Source organism: Cannabis sativa, chromosome 3 (assembly GCF_029168945.1).
Source record: "Cannabis sativa cultivar Pink pepper isolate KNU-18-1 chromosome 3, ASM2916894v1, whole genome shotgun sequence".
In the NCBI taxonomy this organism is placed as follows: domain Eukaryota; kingdom Viridiplantae; phylum Streptophyta; class Magnoliopsida; order Rosales; family Cannabaceae; genus Cannabis; species Cannabis sativa.
In genome coordinates, this window is record NC_083603.1 from 24,223,130 (window position 1) to 24,245,246 (window position 22,117).

The 22,117-nt window shown below is 31.4% G+C and overlaps 2 protein-coding genes across 9 annotated transcripts; both read right to left on the minus strand.

The window, feature by feature from the left end:
* Nucleotides 1–13,344: 13,344 nt before the first annotated feature.
* Nucleotides 13,345–14,757, minus strand: LOC115696299 (uncharacterized). The gene is made up of 2 exons (XM_030623207.1): nucleotides 14,749–14,757; nucleotides 13,345–14,142 (listed from the first exon to the last, which is right to left on the minus strand). The coding sequence occupies exons 1-2, from the start codon at nucleotides 14,755–14,757 to the stop codon at nucleotides 13,345–13,347; spliced, it is 807 nt and encodes a 268-aa protein (XP_030479067.1).
* A 2,218-nt stretch (nucleotides 14,758–16,975) lies between these two features.
* Nucleotides 16,976–21,213, minus strand: LOC133035688 (beta-1,3-galactosyltransferase 7-like). Of its 8 annotated transcripts, none has more exons than XM_061111783.1 (11): nucleotides 20,852–21,213; nucleotides 20,617–20,722; nucleotides 20,448–20,506; nucleotides 20,130–20,341; nucleotides 19,967–20,030; nucleotides 19,039–19,111; nucleotides 18,838–18,958; nucleotides 18,650–18,737; nucleotides 18,435–18,560; nucleotides 17,990–18,099; nucleotides 16,976–17,667 (listed from the first exon to the last, which is right to left on the minus strand). In XM_061111783.1, exons 1-11 carry the CDS (start codon nucleotides 20,941–20,943, stop codon nucleotides 17,519–17,521), a joined length of 1,200 nt encoding a protein of 399 aa, XP_060967766.1. In that variant the 5' UTR covers nucleotides 20,944–21,213; the 3' UTR covers nucleotides 16,976–17,518. The 8 variants fall into 8 exon arrangements, with proteins under 8 accessions (XP_060967766.1, XP_060967770.1, XP_060967768.1 ...); XM_061111787.1 differs by having other exon boundaries at nucleotides 20,617–20,713; nucleotides 20,852–21,198; XM_061111785.1 differs by having other exon boundaries at nucleotides 18,435–18,557; nucleotides 20,852–21,198.
* Between the last annotated feature and the right edge of the window lie 904 nt (nucleotides 21,214–22,117).

Sequence of the window (22,117 nt, forward strand, 5' to 3'; positions counted from 1 at the left end):
TAGTTGGAAGAATTAAGCTGAATCGTGTCTACCGGAGAAACACTCTCTCGGGTACTTGTTCCCAATCTGGCGAAGAACCCAACTGTGAAAAGTCGAGAGCAGCTTTCGATCAACGACTCTAAGTGAGTCCACATTCACAAGTGTGTTCGATGCCCTGGACTTCTTCTTCATTTCAGTGTACTCATCGAACCACCTAGACCGCTTTCTCTTCCTCCAGTTCTCCACTAGTTCTAGAGTTGTCTCTAACACCTGTACTGTAACGCCCTAATGCTAAGGCACGCTACAGTGCTTTTACAATTACTGTGCAATCTTTGCTAATCAAAGAAATTTCTCTGAAAAACGTGTCAAATTAAAACTTTTGCTTTAAATATTAAACTTTGTAATATAATATAATTTTTACAGATTCTGGGATCCCGCTTTCAAACTTTGTAATATATACTTTTCAAACTATACATTTCAAAATACATAATTTCCAGGTCGCACAGCGACTTTCAAAATATAACTCCCAGATGTCCCGAGACCGAACACTCCAGGTCGCGCTGCTTGACATGTACAATCTCACCCGAGCTCAGGTTCATTCTTGTTCAGCCTTCGCCTTTCCTTTACCTACACATGGAAGCAGAAACTGTGAGTCAACAGACTCAGTAAGAAATGCATATAACATACCATATAATTTCTGACCTGTAAATAGGCGCCCATACACCTATTTACAGAGCTTAACAGATGAGTATGAACGTTCAATACCAGGGTACAACCACTATACCACATACACATCGTACCTCACTGTACGAGTGTTGGTAGGGTTTACCCCGAACACTGAGTAACACTGAGTGATGTACCACACACCTTAGCATTTTCCCGTGCCCGTGTTGGTATCACTGTATCGTACTCACAGTGACAATAATCACTATACCAATGCACTCTAATACTTATTCATACAAGTGTTGGTAGTGCATAACATAATTCAAGCATGCATATGTTGGGTTTTATGCCCTAAATAAAACTCATTTCAATATAATCAGATTTACTTATTAATATAGATCAGAAATAACATTTAATGTTGCATGGTTCACATGATTTATTTCATGATTATATGTACATAATGTATAGATTCATCTGAAACCCTTTTCACATACTTGATCCTGTTTATTGTGCCGTCAACACATTGGAAAGTAAACATGACTATGTGAATAAAGTTTCCTAGATTTATCAGACATAGGGTTTTACTGATATGATAATCTACAACAAGAGTTTACTTGTATTTGGAGAAATACTATGTTCTTTCCAGAACATTGGTTAAAGTAAAGCTCAGGTTGGATGCATGGAGTATGCATCGGAAGGGACCGATATTGAACTTTGACTTAGATTTATTAAACTTACCGTAATATCTATTCAAGTCAATATCGCCTAGTTGATCCTAGATCGAATGTTCTTAATCCTGTTATGATTAGGCTCAATCTTGAAAGGCTATTCGTGTTTCTTGAATTGTTAGTTAAGCCTACCTTTTGGTCAGGGTGATACGTACTTTTTGGGAACACGGTAGTGCAATTGAGTGGGAGCGCTATCATAAACATGGAATCTATAGCTTCTATCTGGCGAATAGTAAGCAAAGGATGATCTCCTTTGAGCTTGACCAAACGAACATAAATGATGGAGTACTCATTTCACATAAGCTGAAATATCATTTATACGGGGTCAAGTGTTTTAAGGAATAAATACATTGTAGGGTGTAACGGTAATTTAATCCCTTTACAAAGGTAGATCATTCATATAGAGGATCATTGATCACATTAGGATTATAACAATGGATAACTAATGATGTGTCTATATGGTGGAACATATAGAGCATTCTATATACTGAGAGTGCAATTCTAAGTTCTATGCGTGGATTCAACGAAGAATTAATAAGTTAGTGAATTTTAGTGCTAAATTCTTGATCTACTTATTGGAAGCTCGGTTATATAGACCCATGGTCCCCCCACTAGTTGAGATAATATTGCTTGTAAGACTCATGTAATTGGTTTTGATTAATCAATTATAATTCTCAAATTAGACTATGTCTATTTGTGAATTTTTCACTAAGTAAGGGTGAAAATTGTAAAGAAAGAGTTTATAGGGGCATATTTGTTAATTATGATACTTTGTATGGTTCAATTAATGAATATGATAAATGACAATATTATTTAATAATTATTTATAGTTATTAAATAGTTAGAATTGACATTTAAATGGTTGAATTAGGAAATTGGCATTTTTGAGAAAATCAGATACAAAAGGTGTTAAAATTGTAAAATTGCAAAAAGCAAGGCCCAATCCACTAAGTGTATGGCCTGCCACTTTTGTAGGAAATTTAAACTGATATTTTCATTATTTTAATGCCAAATAATTCAAACCTAACCCTAGTGGAATGCTATAAATAGATAGTGAAGGCTTCAGGAAAATTACACTTAAATTTTCTATTTTTCCTTCAGAGAAAAACCTGAGCCTTTCTCTCTCCCTATCTTTAGCTGCCACTTCTTCTCTTCCTCATTGAGATTTCGAAATTCTTAGTGTATGAGTAGTGCCCACACACAGCAAGTGATACCTCAATCATAGTGAGGAAGATCGTGAAGAAAGATCATCAGCAAAGGAGTTTCAGCATCAAGGATTCAGAGAAAGAGATCCAGGTTCAGATATTGATAATGCTCTGCTACAGAAAGGAATCAAGGGCTAGATATCTGAACGGAAGGAGTCATATTATTCCGCTGCACCCAATGTAAGGTTTCTTAAACTTTATATGTGTTTATTTCATCGTTTTAGAAAGTTCATATTTAGGATGTTAATAAACATACTTGTGAGTAGATCTAAGATCCTGGTAAAATAATTTCCAACAACTGGCCTCAGAGCCATGGTAATTGATTTACTTGCAAGAAATTTGGACTTTAAAACGATTGTTTGTATGTTCTTTGGATGGTATCATGTTGTATTGAGTGTTATTTGATGATTGATTGATGTTTGTGAAATTTTCGTGAAAAATAATTGTGATTTCGTTTCTGGAATTATTTTTATTGGATAGTATGGAAAAAATTAAGCAAGTTAGCCTTTTACAGAACTCAATTTGGATTTTATTTGAATTAGTTATGATTTTTTGAAGATTTGACAAAATCGGGGCTGTGTTGATAGTTTCCTGCGATCGCAGAACTGTCCGTACAGTTTCGAATTTTTCCTTTTTTCTTCAATTTTTCATACTTTTTCATGGAATTAGCTTCCAATTTTTTGTATGGTTTTGTATATATACTATTACTATTCCTAATTCAATTCTAATTATCATTTTGAATTAATTTAAATTTTTTTTAATTTAATTCAAGATATTAGTGTAATTTGAATTTGAATAGAATTAGTATTTATCCTTTTGCTTAAAAATCTATCTTATTTTTAAATTTGATTATATTTTTTTTAAATTTAAGGTCAGATTTTTTAAGATATTTATAATATCTTTTAAGATATTTAAAAATATCTTATCTTTTAAGATATTTATAATATCTTTTAAAGATATTTATAATATCTTTTAAGATATTTTAAAAATATCTTATCTTTTAAGATTTTTTAATTAAATCTTTTTAGATATTTTGACCATATTTAAATTTAAAATAAGATATTTATAATCATGTAATTTTAAATAGATATAAGATATTTTGCTAATTTTTTAAATTTTGTTATTTTATTTATTTAAATTACATTTAAAATTTGAAAAAGATATTTATTTATCTTTTCTAATTTTTTATTTAATTTTTATTTATAAAATAATATTTAAAATTTAAAAGTAGTTAGCAAATTTTTGAAATGATATTTAGGTTGGTTCAAACCTAATTTTTCAAAATTGTAGGTTTAATTTTAAATTTAAATATATAATTAATTTTCGAAATTTTTTTAAATTTTTTTTTCGAAAATCCATTTTATAATATTTCGAAATTAATTATTTAATTTAAAATTAAATAAATCCTACATCCAACTATCCAGCGAACCTTGTTGCAGGAGTATGTGGTTTTAGCTTGTTTGTAAGTTTTCAAAACCTATTATTACTTGATTGCAAATAGCCATGGTTACCTTTTGCCAGATCTATTGATCTGATGGCTCCCTTGCTCAAGATAATAATTTGTAACAGGTATATTTACAAACTTCTTTCATCTGTGTATGACCTAGCAACATGATAGGACCCATCCAAAGTGTGCCTGTGTGAGCCTATGTGTTTAATTTTATTATAGATGCATATAGGTTAATGTTGCTAAAATAAATTATCATAGTTTTTGATAGAATTTATTTAGGCCCATTTAGTTTTTGGGCCTATTCAATTAATAACAGTTGTTCTTATTAAGGTTAAATTCCTCTCTTTTGGGCCTTGTGTGAGAGTTGGGAGCCATAGAAGTGGGTACGACATACTGAACCCAGCACCCCCTCACACAAACCACCCCAATTGTGAAGGCCCATTTGCCTGATTTGAACAACTGTACTAGGTTAATTACACTAGTTTAACCTAATTAAAATTGATTAGCAACATAATTAATTTCATTTATTTTGAAATTAATTTAGAAAATCATAGTTTAAAGAATTTTATATTCTAAGCTAAACTATATGTATTTTCTTGTATTTAATTAAATATAGAATTATAACCATCTAGATTCTTTCTGGAACTTAATTTAAATTTTTCATTAAATATTCCTATTTAAGTTGATATTTAGTTATCTTTAACTAACCAACTTAAATCTGAATATCTTTTGAATTCAAAATTTCAAAATTAAGTTGAGGAATTTTTGGCATTGGTTATTAAGATTCTTTAGATATTTTTTAAGTTAATATCTTTTCGAATATTAACTTAAAATGGAATATTTTCAAATTAAGTGGTTACAACTTAATTTTTGATATTTAATTAAATTTAAATTTGAAAAATATTTAAGTTCTAGATTTTTTCTAATACAACTTAAATTAGATATTTTTTCAAATTTTGTGGAAAAGATACTTAGTCAAATAAGATATTTTCTAGATAGTTATTTCTAGACTACTTATTATTTCTAATATTAAATAGGAAAATATTATACATTGTGAAATTAATTATTTAAATAATTAATTTTGGTACAATTTATTTTAAGTATATTTTTCCTAGTATTAAACTAGAAATTAATAATTAAGCCTTCTCTACACTTAATTATTTATTTCTTGAATTTAATACATTTAATTAATTTGAAAATTAAATATCTAAGTTGATTTTTATCATCATACTTAAATATTTCTTTTTCATGACATTTAATTAAATAGAAAATTATTTGAAATTTAATTTTTCAACTAAATTTAAATAATTTTCAAAATATATTTTTTCTTTATTTTATTAATCAATTTTCGAAATTGCATTTCTTAAATGCTAGAACTTCGAATTTTATCTTGAAAAATAGATTAAGTTGTAAATTAATTATTTATTTTAATTAATTCTTGGATCAACTTAAATCAATGATTTTTTCATTTATTGATTAATTTAAAATAAATTGAATTAAAGTATATTATTAGAAATTGAATTAATTAGTCAAAGGAAAATCTAGATAGATGATATTTTTGCTTGAAATATTTTTCTAGTGTATTTAATTAAATAGAAAATTAATATTTAAGTTGATTTTCATCATCATACTTAAATATTTGAAATTTTTCTTATATATTTAATTAAATAGGAAAATTATATTTTTTGTTGTAAATTAATTTTATTAATTAATTTTGGGCCAACATTAAATTAGAATAATTTTTCCAGGATTAATTTTTTATTTTAACATGCATTTTCGAAAATTGTATTCTTAAATACTTTAATTTTTCGAAATGCAATATATATTTATAGAAAATTAAATTTGAGTTGTAAATTAATTTATATTAATTTTGTAACAACTTAAATATTTTTTCTAAATATTTATTGGATATTATTACTAAGATGGAAATAATTCATGTTATTTTCATATCCATCTAAGTAAAATTTATAAATATTAAATTAAAATTTATATTTAGAATTTTTCATTCTAAATTGGAAATTTTAATTAAATAAATATATATTTAAAATAAATAGAATAAATAAAGAGAATCAAAGAAAATACAACTCACTTTAAATAATGAGCTTGATTATTATTGAGATATTCGATCTCCATTGTTGGTCTTACAAAAGTTAAATGTTTTCAATATAACCTCGAGACGCTAGACTTCGTCCCCCTATGGATGGTTATTCGTTGAACGCATTTAACACCGTAAGATTTCATTTGATAAGTGTTTTGTAAGTTTTCGTCTCTATTAGACTCTCCCCTACGGTGACTACTTAGAGATAAACTTATGAAACATGAAACAATGGTGGAAGCTCATAAAATGAGAATAACCTTGACTCTCGCCTACCGAGACAACGTTGGATTCTTATTTTGATCGAATAAAAGGTTGCTAGAATGTTTAACATTTTAGACGAGCTGACAACTCTATTCAATGAATGGTAGCTTTGACTCTCGCCTACCGGGACACTGTATCAGTTTGTTGAAAACCTTGGAAATTATATAGGATTGTATGTTTTAGTATTTTCACTAGTCATTCCTACTTGCTATATGTTTATAATTTCTGAATTGTGTATGAATTTATATTGAACCATGTTATTTTCTGTTATTAAGTTGTAGTTTAATTTCGAATCTTCATTGTTGGTCTAACATGTTTGTTTTTCTAATGAGATAAATCCCTAATGGATTTTCACCATTAGACATACATAATAGTGTTAGATCTCGAAAGATAAATATTGTATATGCGACATCTAGCTGTTCATCAATTGATGACACCTAAGACTAGTATTTTTACGATATGAAACAAGAAGATTACATAAATAAGATTACTTTGTCTTTCGCTAATCGAAGCATCGTTGGATTCTTATTTATAAACGAAATTATCCTAATTCCTCTTAGCTTATTCATTTCGAATTAGCTCAATAATATATCATTGGATGAATGGTCTATAAATCATTTCATGTCATTATATTTTCTCTTAAGAAATTAAATGACGCATATGATTATAATCCCGAAATTCTATTCCCAATTGATATAAATCCTCAATCTTAGAAATCTCCTACTTGTATGGGCAAATCTGACTTAGAGTTTGTATTAGTAGTCTTTGGTCCAAGATAGAATTACTCATTATATTTGGTATAAATTTAAGTCTTTGACTTTAATTTTAGATTCCAAATAGAAATTTTCTTAAATTTCTAATTCCAGAATACAATACAGTTACACTTTCTCAAGTGTTTATATCCATCTTCTATTAATGGATTAAAACTGTATGGAATATGAGTTAGGTATTCTGTGACCAGGATCCACTTGCAGTATTCTAAGAACTCTTTGATGTAACTAAACCTATGTCATCATAGACACTACCACTTTCTTTTAATCTATGGCATTTGTATCTTGTTCATAGTGGATTTGACAAGATCAATCTCTGCAAAGAGTTAATATGCCTATATCCACTGAAAGTAGTTCATCTCATTCGCAGATGGATGTACATTCAGGGGTGGATATGAGTTTTTCGTTGTATTCTTAAAACGATAACTCTAGATTATACCTTTTAGCAAAGAAATTTGAAATGTTTGAAAAATTTCATTAATTTCTAGCAATGGTTAAAACCATTAAGGTAAGTGGTTAAAGATCTTGCGAACTGATAGGGGTGGAGAAATAGTTAGTAGATATGCAGTTCAAAGATCATTAAATTGATTTTTGAATTATATCCAAACTTACCTCCCGTAAATTTCGAGTTGCATGTTGATGATTAGTTACTAGTCGTTGCCTAAATCCTTCTATGGTAATACAATTTCAGAATGATGTAATGGTTGTATACTTAATGTAAATCATTACTAGATTCATGGATGACCTAATCAAAATCTTAAGAAAAGCTACAACTGTTAACCATGGTTTCTTAGCTATTCTAAGTGATTAGGGGTGGACCATCCCATTGTCAATAGATAAGAAAGTGTTTGTTCAAACAAATACTACTTTTCTAAGATAATGACTCAGTCTGAAAACAAGTAGTAAATAAAGGAGATATTTTTCTTGATTCCAAAAGTGTTCTATCATCTTATATAACATATGATGATCCCACTGCCTCTGCTGTCTTGTCACAACCGAAGAGATCAATACCATTTAATTTTCTTTGACATAATTCACGGTACCTCGTCGTAGTGGGAGAGTTTCTAGGAACTCACCTTCATATGACTTGGGAGACACTAGTGATTAAAATCCATTGTGAGTTTAAACAAGTAATGGATTGTCAAGATAAGAAACTAAGAAGAAAGCCAATAGAACTATGGTTTAATCCATTCACATGGAGTAACCTAAAGTTTTCTATTACAAGGACATAAAAGGAAATTTTCGTTTATAAGTCCATTCAATGGACTTAACAAAACTTCTTGTTCCTAGTATTATAGGTTTGAGTTTAACTAAACCTATGGCTTGTGGTATACCTGGTAATTACTTACTCTAATGCAAGCAACTTACTTTAGTAAGATGCTGAAGCATTTTCTTTCTAATAGAAATCTATAGAAGCTTCACAACTTCTTAGACATAGATTTTATTTATCTAAGATAAAGCCATGAAAGAATTTCTTAAATCAACAGTGAGAGGTCTTAGATATGCTTTTGTATGCCTAGACCAGACACCTGCTGTTGAGTGGGAGTAATGAGTAGGTATCAGATTAATCCAGGAGAAGAACATTGGAAGACAATCAAGTAAATCTTAAGATTAAGAAGAGGAACTATATGTTAGTCTATAAGGGTGTGTTTAAAACTCTTAGACTACACCATATCAGATTTCGAAATTTGCCTTTGTGCTAGTAAATCTTTCTGATAAGATGGTGGTTACTCTGGGGGTGGAATAGTGATTTTGGAGAAGTGTAAAAACCTATCTGAAGTCTCTAGGTCTACCAGAGAGTGACTGAATGTTAAAGATGCAGGAAAGGTACTTATTCAGTCTAAGGAAAGTTCTATACATCTTTGGCACCATTCCAAATTGCCTTAAACTACTAGTGTTAATTTCCTGATTAACCAAAAGTAGTTGCCAAAGGTATAGAATCCAGTATCCCAAGAGAGTAGACATATAGAGAGGAATTTCACATTATCAATGATTTTGTGATTAAGAAAGAGTAATGGTGGAGAAAAGGTTGTGGTTAATTCAACTTTTCAGATCCTATTACGAGGAGTTTACTACTACTACACTTGATTTGTATATCAAGGTGTTGAGATTATTTGAAACGCACTTTTGTTTTATATTAGTGCAAGTGGGAGTTTGTTGGGTTTTATGCCCTAAATAAAACTGATTTCAATATAATCAGATTTACTTATTAATATAGATCAGAAATAACATTTAATGTTGCATGGTTCACATGATTTGTATCATGATTATATGTACATAATGTATAGATTCATCTGAAACCCTTTTCACATACTTGATCCTGTTTATTGTGCCGTCAACACATTGGAAAGTAAACATGACTATGTGAATAAAGTTTCCTAGATTTATCAGACACAGGGTTTTACTGATATGATAATCTACAACAAGAGTTTACTTGTATTTGGAGAAATACTATGTTCTTTCCAGAACATTGGTTAAAGTAAAGCTCAGGTTGGATGCATGGAGTATGCATCGGAAGGGACCGATATTGAACTTTGACTTAGATTTATTAAACTTACCGTAATATCTATTCAAGTCAATATCGCCTAGTTGATCCTAGATCGAATGTTCTTAATCCTGTTATGATTAGGCTCAATCTTGAAAGGCTATTCGTGTTTCTTGAATTGTTAGTTAAGCCTACCTTTTGGTCTGGGTGATACGTACTTTTTGGGAACACGGTAGTGCAATTGAGTGGGAGCGCTATCATAAACATGGAATCTATAGCTTCTATCTGGCGAATAGTAAGCAAAGGATGATCTCCTTTGAGCTTGAACCAACGAACATAAATGATGGAGTACTCATTTCACATAAGCTGAAATATCATTTATACGAGGTCAAGTGTTTTAAGGAATAAATACATTGTAGGGTGTAACGGTAATTTAATCCCTTTACAATGTAGATCATTCATATAGAGGATCATTGATCACATTAGGATTATAACAATGGATAACTAATGATGTGTCTATATGGTGGAACATATAGAGCATTCTATATACTGAGAGTGCAATTCTAAGTTCTATGCGTGGATTCAACGAAGAATTAATAAGTTAGTGAATTTTAGTGCTAAATTCTTGATCTACTTATTGGAAGCTCGGTTATATAGACCCATGGTCCCCCCACTAGTTGAGATAATATTGCTTGTAAGACTCATGTAATTGGTTTTGATTAATCAATTATAATTCTCAAATTAGACTATGTCTATTTGTGAATTTTTCACTAAGTAAGGGCGAAAATTGTAAAGAAAGAGTTTATAGGGGCATATTTGTTAATTATGATACTTTGTATGGTTCAATTAATGAATATGATAAATGACAATATTATTTAATAATTATTTATAGTTATTAAATAGTTAGAATTGACATTTAAATGGTTGAATTAGGAAATTGGCATTTTTGAGAAAATCAGATACAAAAGGTGTTAAAATTGTAAAATTGCAAAAAGCAAGGCCCAATCCACTAAGTGTATGGCCTGCCACTTTTGTAGGAAATTTAAACTGATATTTTCATTATTTTAATGCCAAATAATTCAAACCTAACCCTAGTGGAATGCTATAAATAGATAGTGAAGGCTTCAGGAAAATTACACTTAAATTTTCTATTTTTCCTTCAGAGAAAAACCTGAGCCTTTCTCTCTCCCTATCTTTAGCTGCCACTTCTTCTCTTCCTCATTGAGATTTCGAAATTCTTAGTGTATGAGTAGTGCCCACACACAGCAAGTGATACCTCAATCATAGTGAGGAAGATCGTGAAGAAAGATCATCAGCAAAGGAGTTTCAGCATCAAGGATTCAGAGAAAGAGATCCAGGTTCAGATATTGATAATGCTCGCTACGTAAAGGAATCAAGGGCTAGATATCTGAACGGAAGGAGTCATATTATTCCGCTGCACCCAATGTAAGGTTTCTTAAACTTTATATGTGTTTATTTCATCGTTTTAGAAAGTTCATATTTAGGATGTTAATAAACATACTTGTGAGTAGATCTAAGATCCTGGTAAAATAATTTCCAACAGCATATACAATCACATATACACACATTCAGATAATCACATCATACATTATACACAGTTCTTACCTGTTTTCCGAATTCAAGTGTGCTGGCCGACCTGAACGGAATTCACGTGCTAGATGGATGCCCTAATCACAATAATTGCAACATAGATGAGTGACTCGCCAAATCACTTTCCGGGACTTAAACTTGAAACTAAAAGTTTCCCTATCAATAAACCTCATGGCAATACCCTAAATATCTCAAAATTGGCCAAAACTAGGGTTCTGGAATTTCCCCCAACAGGCAGACCAGTTCCCAACGGGAAATCCGGTTCTGGGTCACCATCCGGTCGACCGGTTGGTACAGGTCCCCCAGAACCAGAATTCCGGTTCTGTGCTGGGAACCCAAAAATCATCCCCCTTAAATCAATCCCAAACCTTACCAAACTCTCCAGTACACCTATACAATGCATAAACAACCATTTCCAACCAACAATTCACAGAACAAACCAACAATACTCAACTTGCCATTAAAGACCAAAGCTTTGAACTCAATGTTCAAAGTTGCATAAAACCAAGACATAACCTCAAAACCAGCTGCTATGGACTAAATTCAACTCAACCTAACCCTAGAATTCGAACCAAAACAACATTAAACTCTAACAGCCCCTATAGCCCAATTTCACATACTCAATCCAAGGAAAAAGCTTAAAAACATGTAACTAATGGTCTAGGGTTTACCTTGCTTGAAAATCACAACACCCTTGCTTAAAATTCTGCAAATTCCAGCTTAAATGGTGAAGTTCCCCCCTGGTTTTTGCCCCAGCCGAAAGAGAAAAGAGAGAAAATGAGAGTTCTCTTGATTTTTGACTTTTCTTTGTTTTTTTCTCAAATGAAAATGGTTTTCCCCAATTAACTCCTTGCTGAAAAAATAATGTGCTAGGTGTCAGCTACTTGGGCAGCCACCTCACTCACCCTTAACCAAAAGACTAAAATGCCCTTTAGACTTAAAACTAGGGTATTTCTAAAGCTAGGGGTAAAATGGTCAATTTTCATAACCTCGCTCAATCCCGATAATTTATTTTCTCTAAATTATTTCCCACTATGAAATAGGGTTCTAAACTTACCCATATGATCAATCTAGCCATCCATCGCATTTTCCGTTGTCGCCGAGCAAAAATTACAAAATTAACATATTTCACATATAAGCTAAATAATACCCCTAGAGTTTAATAAAATCTCCGGAATTGAGAAATTATAACTCTAATATTTATTTCTAAATATTGGGGTCCACAATTAAATTAATTCACAAATAATAATAAAATAATAAAAATTAGTGCTAATTGCCTTTACTAATCCACATTACTAGAGCGGTCATTACATGTACCTTAGAATCCTGAGTATCCTCGATGCTGGTGATCTTCATGTTGTTAGGTGTACAGAACATATCATCATCATTCGGTCTATAATCATGTGGGAGAATGATTTTATTTTCCAGTGACTGAGGCTCTTCTTGTGGTTCTGGATGTGGCTGTGGCTGTGACTGTGTATCTGGTGTCGGCATTCCAGGATCTTCCAGGAGTCTCATTATGGTCTTCAACTGACCCATAATCTCTGTCTGTCCTCTTAACAGAGTGGTCTGGCCTTCCCTCAAAACAATCTGCTCCCTCTCCACAGTCTCCCTTGGTTCGCGAGCCTCTAAGGTGCTGGGAATAGATGCTGACGGGCAAAGAGGAGGATCCTCTGATGCTGCAGATGGGCAACACCAGACTCATCTAGTAGTGAAGACGGTGCACGTGGTGGAGACAGTGGATGTGGTGTAGAGTCTCTAAATATTCAGGCTGCATCTGCTCGTTCTTCCAATGTCGAGGCAAGATTTTTGGCCTGGCTTCGCAAAGCATCCTGTGTTGGTTGCCTATCATCACCCAACACAAGTTCCTCTAAGTCAACAAATAAAGGCGCCTGACCGCTAGTGATGCAACTCACAAACTCAATCTCATTTTCTCGGGTTCATAACATAGAGTAAACTGTCAACTGAAAAATAAAGCAAATATATTAATAGATGGAAATGAACATGAAATAAATATAAAGCGTAAGAAACTTACATTTCTAGCAAATAATCGTATGACTTCGTCCTTCCCGAGTATCATTTTGGCTTACTCTCCTAGTTCACCATTCTCAAAAAGCGATGCGACTTCTTAACAACATACTTGTTGCACAGCTCCAGGATGGCCTCGTATGCCCAATACTTTAACACTGCAGTATAACCGTAAGATGAGTATTTAGCCTCCTTCTGACTAACTTCCTTTTCAATCTTCTTAAGCATCTTATTCTTCACATCTATGTAGTCTTTTTTACAAGTTTCCATCAACTTGTTGTACGAAATCTTTCCCCACGGGTACTTGTAGAAGAATGGTAGGTTGTCAACCATTCTTATGACAAAAGGAGGAACATCAGTCTTCTCCTCCTTACTAGTGAGGACGCCCATAACAAACAAGGCCATCCCCAACTTGTAGACATCAACTTCTGTGCAGCTCTCAAAAACTCTGCGCAGTTGGCCAAAGCTGATGGAAGGATTATCGTTGAAATACTCCATAATCAACCGATTTGAACTTCCTTTCTCTTCAATTTCTTCTTCAATAGGTTCGGGCAACAAGTTTAACCCGGTCACCAAACCAAACTCCACCCTACCAAATCTACATCTCTTCTTCGCCAAGTAAAAATGTACCTCATCTGGCTTGTCAGATTTGATTTTGTGCAACATCAATTGATGGATCAATGCTCTTAAAAATTGTAATGGCTCTCTCTCAAAGAACTGTTTGAAAGGGAATTCCCTCACCCTATCCTGTAATCTGAATTCTTCAAATTTGGCCTTAATCTTTGGGTAGTAATAACTACCGTCGCGCCAAGTGACATGGCCTGTGTAATGCTTCAACAGTGGAATTATTAGCTGTGGAGGTCTCTGCAAAAAAACAAGAAAATGAAAGTTAAAAAAAATGAAAAATTAAAATTTTGGCAAGGACATCGGGCCCTATATCGGGCCCAACATTGGACGTATCGAGCCTATTAGAAATTAAAATTTTGTGGAGGCCATCGCGCCCAACATCGGACCAATCGGGCAATATCAAAAAAATGAAAAATTAACAAGGCCATTAGGCCCATTGGGCCATAAAAAATTTTGAATTCTTTACAAAGGCATTGGGCCCATCGGGCCATAATAAATTTTGTTTTTTTTTTTACAAAGGCATCAGGCCCCATTAGGCCAACAATCAGACCTATCGGGCCTTTGTCTTCCTCAAATTTTTTGTGACACAATCGAACTGGTGTCGGGCCTGCATTGGGCTGCATCGGGCCCAACAGAATCAAACCCAAAACCCACTATTTCGCCCAAATCACAGGTCCGATGAAATCAATACCTAAATCGAACCCTAAATCTAACAAAACTCACGGTGCATACATAAACACATACATTATAACCCTAAATCTATACATATCAATGCTCCAAATCATAAATCACCCAAAAATTAATGAGAAAAATAATTAAAAACAAAAAGATCAGAAGGCTTACCTTCAACATCTCCGTTCGAAGCTCGGTGGTAGAGGGTTGGAGTCACGTCTCACGGTGGTCGTGGGTTGGCTGGGTCCGTCCGTTGCTCGGTGGTCTGGGTAGGCAGTGATTTGGTGAGGGTGAGACGGTGAGAGAGCAACGAGAGAGATAGAGGAAGAGAAAGAGAGTTGAGGTTTGAAAAATGAGAGGGGTATTTTTGGGTTTAATGTAAAGTGGTCATATTTTTAAAATTTTGAAATGCATAAGTTTAGGGAATTAATTTCCCCCATTAGTATGCATATATAATTAAATTTCCTGTTTTTTTGGTTTGCTAAGAGGCAGGCAACAATACTATTTTTTAATTAGGATTTTCGCTCCCTAGACTTTGACATGTACCAAATCATGCCCTTTGAACTTTTCAGATCGTTAAAAATTTCCCCTAAACTATTAAGATTATCGAATTTAAGGAATTTTGTGTAATTTCATTCAATTTTACTAATTTAGTGGTTGCTTATGTACCAAATCACGCTCCTCAAACTTTAATATATACCAAATCACGCCCCTCAAATTTTGACATGTGCCAAATTATGCCCCCTAAACTTTCATTCATGTTAGACTTTTCTTACTAAAATTGGATAACAGTCTTTAAATCCAACAATCTCAATAGTTCATGGGATTTTTAACGACCAAAAAAGTTCAGGAGGCACGATTTGGTACATGTCAAAGTTTAAGGGACAAAAATCCTGATTAGCCTACATAAAAAAATGTGAAAAAAATGAGAATAAGATATGTCACTGTTTTATACCTTCTATATATAAAATTAATTAATATTTAATATTACATAAAAAATATAAAAAGGGAGAAAAAGAATAAGCTAGGATAAAACAATTTTAGAGTAATATGTCATCCCTTTATATCTTTTCCTTATATATATATATACTAGGTGAATGTACGTGTCGAGCCACGTATTGCTAGTTTCATTTAAGATTTTGGTCTTTTTAAGATTGTGAATGTATTTTATTTTTAAAGATTACAAATTTTTTGTTTGAAAAAATTAAATATTTATATTTGAAATATTATTTAATAATGTATTAAAAATAATATTAGTGTAATTATAAAATTGTAAATTAATTTATTATTGGAGTAGTAGATTATTCTATTTAGTTCTTTTTTTAACATAGCATTGTAATGTAAGTTTATATCTATAAATATTCTGTAAAGTGTTAATATTATATGAACATCTCCATTTATAAAGCTAAAAAGTGGGTCAATGGCAGAAGTGGTATATCTGCAATCACACAAAGATAGAAGTGGTATTTCTGCTTCCTATGCTTATCCAGAGAAAACATTAGAGAACGTGAGGTTAACTTTAATATATAAAGATTTTTCTTTTTTAAAAATAAAAAAAAATTATTAATATTCTCCCAAGATAGGTTTGTTAGAGAGATATGTGGCTAAGATGATTTTTTTAATTTAAAAAGAGATTATTAATATTTAAAAGATTGTTTAATTTTTTGGGTTTAATTATTGGGTTTATTTGTTAACGTGAGATCAAACTAATCGTTAAATTTAACAGAATATTCTTTTACTTTTAAGTATATTCTGTTAAACCAAGAAATGCCGTTAGATAGGCACTTTTAATATATAAAGATATAAAGTTTAATGATTGTAACTCCTATTTTAAAGAATTAATGAACATAATAATTTTTATATTAGTATGTGAGAATATATTAATATTTTGTATAAAATTATAATTATATTTTTTCATAATATAGTAAGTTTAATAGAATATAGATAAAAATAATATAGGATTTTTTTTTTAATTTTTATACTTTAAAACAGTTTTTTTTTTTTTGTATTATTACGGAATTTCGCATAGAAACCCTTATTGCAACTAACGGAGCAACCTAAATCGCAACAAAAATTCATTTAACAATCCACATAAAAACTACCGGAAAAACCACCTTAGAAACTCAAACCTAAAATTTGAAAAAAAAAATTAAAAAAATAATACATGGGGTAATTTCTAAAAAAAAATATTTATTATATATTTTATATGATGCAATAATAAAAAAGACCTCTATTTATTACCAAATTATATAGATTATTATAATTATTCAAATTTATTATTATTTTATAAGTTTTATCATTTATTTTCATATTTTAAAACAAATATCCATGATATTTATTAAAAATATCTCTGATATTTCTATGAGTTTATTGTAATGATATTTCTACCTTGCCAATATATGATAAAGAAACAACATTATGAATTAATCTAACGTACAAGATAAGTCATTATGTGTTGATTGTATTTTCAATTGAAAAAAATGCTCTCTCCCTTCACTATACACAATTATCCCACCTTAAGCAAACAACAATATCTGGAATGCAACACCCCATATAATTACATTCTAATTTTTTATGCATAAAATACAAGGAAGAAGCTAGTACAAAAATAAAGTGAGCAAAATAAATACCTCCCTCGTATCTCGACACATCCTATACTGTTGGAAGTAATGTTAAACAGCAAAATCTTCGCCAAGATCACACCTTCCCCATTGCAGACATATTCAGATCGCAGCTTCTTCGCAGATTGTAACCCGAACATCTACAATCACATGACTCCAACTACTCTTTTCAACAAAACATTGAAAGAGCGCGTATTTTTTCAACGTGTATCACTCTGTAAATGCCTTCTCAACTTGAACTTTTAAAACTGTCTTCTATGTCTACAATGAAACATGCTTAGGCATGTTTGGCTAATATAGACATGGAATATAAATGGATTTCAAAACAAGGAACTCCAGACAGCTCCATCCCCTTCACCACACTTATCATGAACATATTTAATTTTCTCCACGGATTTGCAGATCCCACTACAGCTCCAATCAAATGATGCAACACAGACATTGCCTGCCTGTGCCTTCCACTCACAATCTGCAATGCATTTAAGTAAAAGGAAATCCCAGCCACAACCAATTCAAATTATTGTACAAGGCTTAGGTGTGAGCACTCATTATTTGATGTCATCATAGAATATGATGGCATAAAAACTTTCTAGATCTTGAGCATTTCGTATTATGTTGAAAAATTAAAGTAAATGAAAGATGCATGGAGAAACTATTCAAAAAAAAGAAAAAAAATGGTAGAAGCACCAGATATGCTCCATGATTGTCTTTTAGACTCACAATATTTGACATTTTTGCTAGGTATGGCACTACTAGACATTCATAATCAATCTTACTTCTAAAAATAGTACCTGGTGGAGTACCACAACACATATTACGGTCATCGATGTGCTCAGCTTCAAGACCAATGAACCATGCACCAAGCGATACATCTTCATTGGCGTACTTATGCAATATAGGTCTGTAGTCAAAAACAACATCTGAGAACTTTGACCATGAAATTTCAAAGAGTGACCACATGAAATATGTCAACAATTTATAAAGTTGATTTTTATGTAGCTATAGCCAGATTTCTCGCTCTCAACCACTTGTCAAATTATAATTTACAGAATACAGTTTGATTAGTTCTAATAATTTAATTATAATTTATAAGAATATATAATTTATATCACACTAAAATAAAAGATAAGTTAGTTTTCAGAATATTGCATCCTGACACTAGAAAAATAATCCAGAATCTTTCATCATCCAAGAATAAGAACCCTAACCACATAATAGAACAAAAATATAGCTTACTGGTTGATGGAAATATATGTAGCTAGATCTTTGGAGATTGCATAGATCTGCCCGGTAGCATGTCGAAAGTATTTGTTCCCTTCTTCTCCAAATTTCCAGTATTCTGGTTCATGGTATTTTACACTTCTAGAAAATAAGAGTTTAAAAAAGATCAGTACTGATAAATGTATTGATGAACAAACTAAATTCAAATGATAGCTTCAAGGGATTCTTACTTTTGAGAAAGAACAGGTCCAGACTTCATACAACCAATGTAGACTCTTGGCTTTGACCGGTGTCGGGCTAGAGTAGTAGCTAGCATACCTACACAAAAAAGATATGTAAAATACTCAAGCTTGGTAATAGGATTGAAATTGTGTAAACAATTATATAGAAATTATAAGTATCAAAAGAGTCTGCATACCTAAATTGATGTGAACATCATCATCGACCTTAACATAGAAATCAGCGTCCCATTTTGCAACTGCAGTAGAGAAGTAAATTTTTGTCTTGGCAGATAATTCATGATATCCTTCAACATGTTCCTTTAAAATAATGCAATATCAATAGCACATTCATTTCCTATCCATTTTCACTTTCACACATAAAGAGCTTTATTTCTTACCAGTCTAAGAAAATCTTTATGTTGAGCATCTTCTGAATCAATGGCTCTGTCTAAAATGCTATTGGATGTTGCACTGAGTGAATAAGCAAATAGGATCTCAGGTCAGTTTCAAAAGGAAGGACAATAACACTATAATAATTGGTTTTCATCAACATTCATAAATGTATAAAATGCATAATAACACATCAGATCATCAAATTTATAGTACATCTTTTATACACGCGTCATTTCAAGCTGTGTTAGTGTCCCAACATCATTTAAATTTTAGGATTGATATTTCAAAAGTTGCAACGACAAAAATTTATTTCGGTGCAACATAAACATCTGATAAGAAAACACATAATGGAAAACCAAAAGATTTATCGAACTATTTCTTAGCCACATAATCTTTAGTTATGTAAGTATAAATAGAATTTACCTCTGCATAAGTAGAGAGTTGAAGGATATATAGTTAACGAACATATAGTTAGTCTCTACATGGAAAAAAAAGAATGTCTGTCCTAATTACTCCATGTTGTGTACATAAGTAATACATATGATTTATAAGCTAATTGATTTTCTAGATAGCGAACTATTGGTACACATCAAAAGAGCAAGCAGTAGAGGAGTGTAAAAGCAAATTTGTTTTACATTCTAGTATGGAAATTGAGTTATAAGAGAAGATGTAGTGAAAAAGAATGACAACACAATAGATTACAGATGAAAAATGGTACAATATTGGTATGATCCCACAGATAGTGGAATGAATGAAGAAAAGTTTGCCCAAGAAAAGGTACATAAAAGTAATCCATTATAAACTCATTACCAATGGACATGGCAAAAAAACTATTTTATAAGAATCCAGTGTCTAAAGTCTGATTAATACAAACAAGTAGTTTATTCATCAATCTAATAAACTTGTAAGAGAATAACCATAGAACTGATTTACCTGTGGCCAATTGTGAAGCGAATAACAATACCCTTTTCGTGCTCTAATTGCAGAAGTTTTTCCCCTGAATAAGAAAAGAAAGCATGAAAATTCAGCCAAAAGACCATTACAACTTTAAAATCAAAAGACAAATTGGAAATAAAAAATAAAATAAGTACAATACCTTGAGGCATCCATGTCTCTCTAACTGAATCACGACGCTTCCTACTGCTAAAAGCAGTATTGATTCCAATTACTATAAACATTTTCTTCCTCGGAGTTTCTTCATGAGACAATGTAGGTTTGGTATTAGAACCCTCAGACAAACCCATCTCCATATTACTCCGAGTGGCAGCCAATTCCATCTGAATCATTGCCATTTGCTTGTCTAGAGATCTGGAACGATTCCACATTCAGAATCAGCCATAAAAAGAACAAATAAAAGAACACATTTTGATGAATTGTATTGAAAGTAGACCAGATAGCTCAAGTTTTAACTCACTGAATTGATTTATGGGTCTTGTAAATTTCATTCATCACATCTTTTTCTTGTACAGGCTTCTGATTCAAATCATCAAAAACTTCAAATATTCAATGAAAACATGAAAATTCACACACAAGATAAATATATATATATATGTGTATATATATAAATGAAAATTCATAACTACCTTCTTGGTTGCACAATCCTCGGCGATGACTTGAAGCTCTTGCTCATGGCGATGAGTCGAGATGAGTTGATTGTTGGACTCAGGTGGCGTCCACATTCTAGAAGAACTATCCAAAATCAGAGCCTCATCATTTAATATTCAAAATTATAAATTATAATTTTATATGAAACCATAACAAAATGAATGAAATCAAGTCAAACAAACGAAAAACTTCATTGAAGTAAGAAAAACAAACCTAATAGTGATGAGAACGCCTATGAAGAAGGAAGACATAAAAACCAATGGAATCCATTTGGCGGAGATCCTCCCGGAGCTCCGACCCTTCATTTGAGAGAAGAAAGAAAGAAGCACTAAAATAAACTAAAAAGTCCTTTAACTGAATTTGAATTTAAATTTAAATTTAAATTATTATTTATAATAAATAAAAAATGGAAAGAGAATGCATTGAAATCGACATATGATTTGTGGTTTCATTTACATTTTTCTTCACTTTTGTATTTAATAATTGTTTAAAAATAAATTATAAAAGGAGTGTTAAGAAATTATTATGTTTTATATATGAGAGACTTTTAATTAAATGTATTGGTCTAGACAATAGTCACGCCACTTCTTATGTTTCATGTCTTTTCTGTAAAGAAGAAAAAAAAGAAAGAGAAAACAGAAATAAAACTTATTGACTTTTCTAGTCAAAATTAGGAGGGTTCTAACTGTATTATTAGTAAAAAAGATTTGGAAATAATTATTATTAGTAAAATTTCGTAGCTTAATGTTAAATCCACAACACAATAGGAAGGAGAGTTGGACAACAATCCTATCAATGTGCCCTCACAATTCACAAACCAACTATTTTCCTTCACATCTATTGGGAAATAGTAAAAACAATTTGGGATTTTCTATTGAAAGTTTATCAAATTAGATGAATAAATTTACACCACCAAATATATAGCAATATAAACATACTCTTTTCTTTTAAATGGATATAAATATTTTAAATATATATGTGCTACTTAATAGTTACATCAAATATGTAACTGTTAACTCAGAATTTGGTTAACTAACAGAACCTTATTTATTACTCACAATCATCACGTATAAATAAGAATGATAAATAATATAAATGATAATTTTATTTGATGATTAGTTATAATTATTAAATAAATAGTTTTGGCATTTATAGAATTGAATAAGAAAATATGGTATTATTGAAAGAAGAATAAGTGGTTGAAATAAAGTGGCAAAATTGTAACTAGAAAGTGTTCCTTTAGTGGCCAATATTTTATTCTTTTTAATCCATATAATTCAAACCTAAGCCCTAGTTGAAACATTATAAGAGGCTATTTGGTATGCAGGTTTCATTTCATGGGAATGAGTTTAACATTGCTTGTAGAGTGATGAAGGGAATTATAAACCTAGGAAAGTAACATTACCGTGTTTGGTTGTACCCAATAATATTATGATGATGCCGGGGAATATAAAGATTACTTTATTTGGTTGACATAGG

What these genes read in the sequence shown, in the direction of transcription:
- LOC133035688 (XM_061111783.1), bottom strand. Translation starts at nt 20,943, where the DNA reads ATGAAGGGTCGGAGCTCCGGGAGGATCTCCGCCAAATGGATTCCATTG. An exon ending in GGCGTTCTCATCACTATTAG is followed by an intron (nt 20,723 to 20,851) that starts GTTTGTTTTTCT and finishes GATTTTGGATAG; the next exon opens with TTCTTCTAGAATGTGGACGC. An exon ending in ATAAAGATTTTCTTAGACTG is followed by an intron (nt 18,959 to 19,038) that starts GTAAGAAATAAA and finishes ATTATTTTAAAG; the next exon opens with GAACATGTTGAAGGATATCA.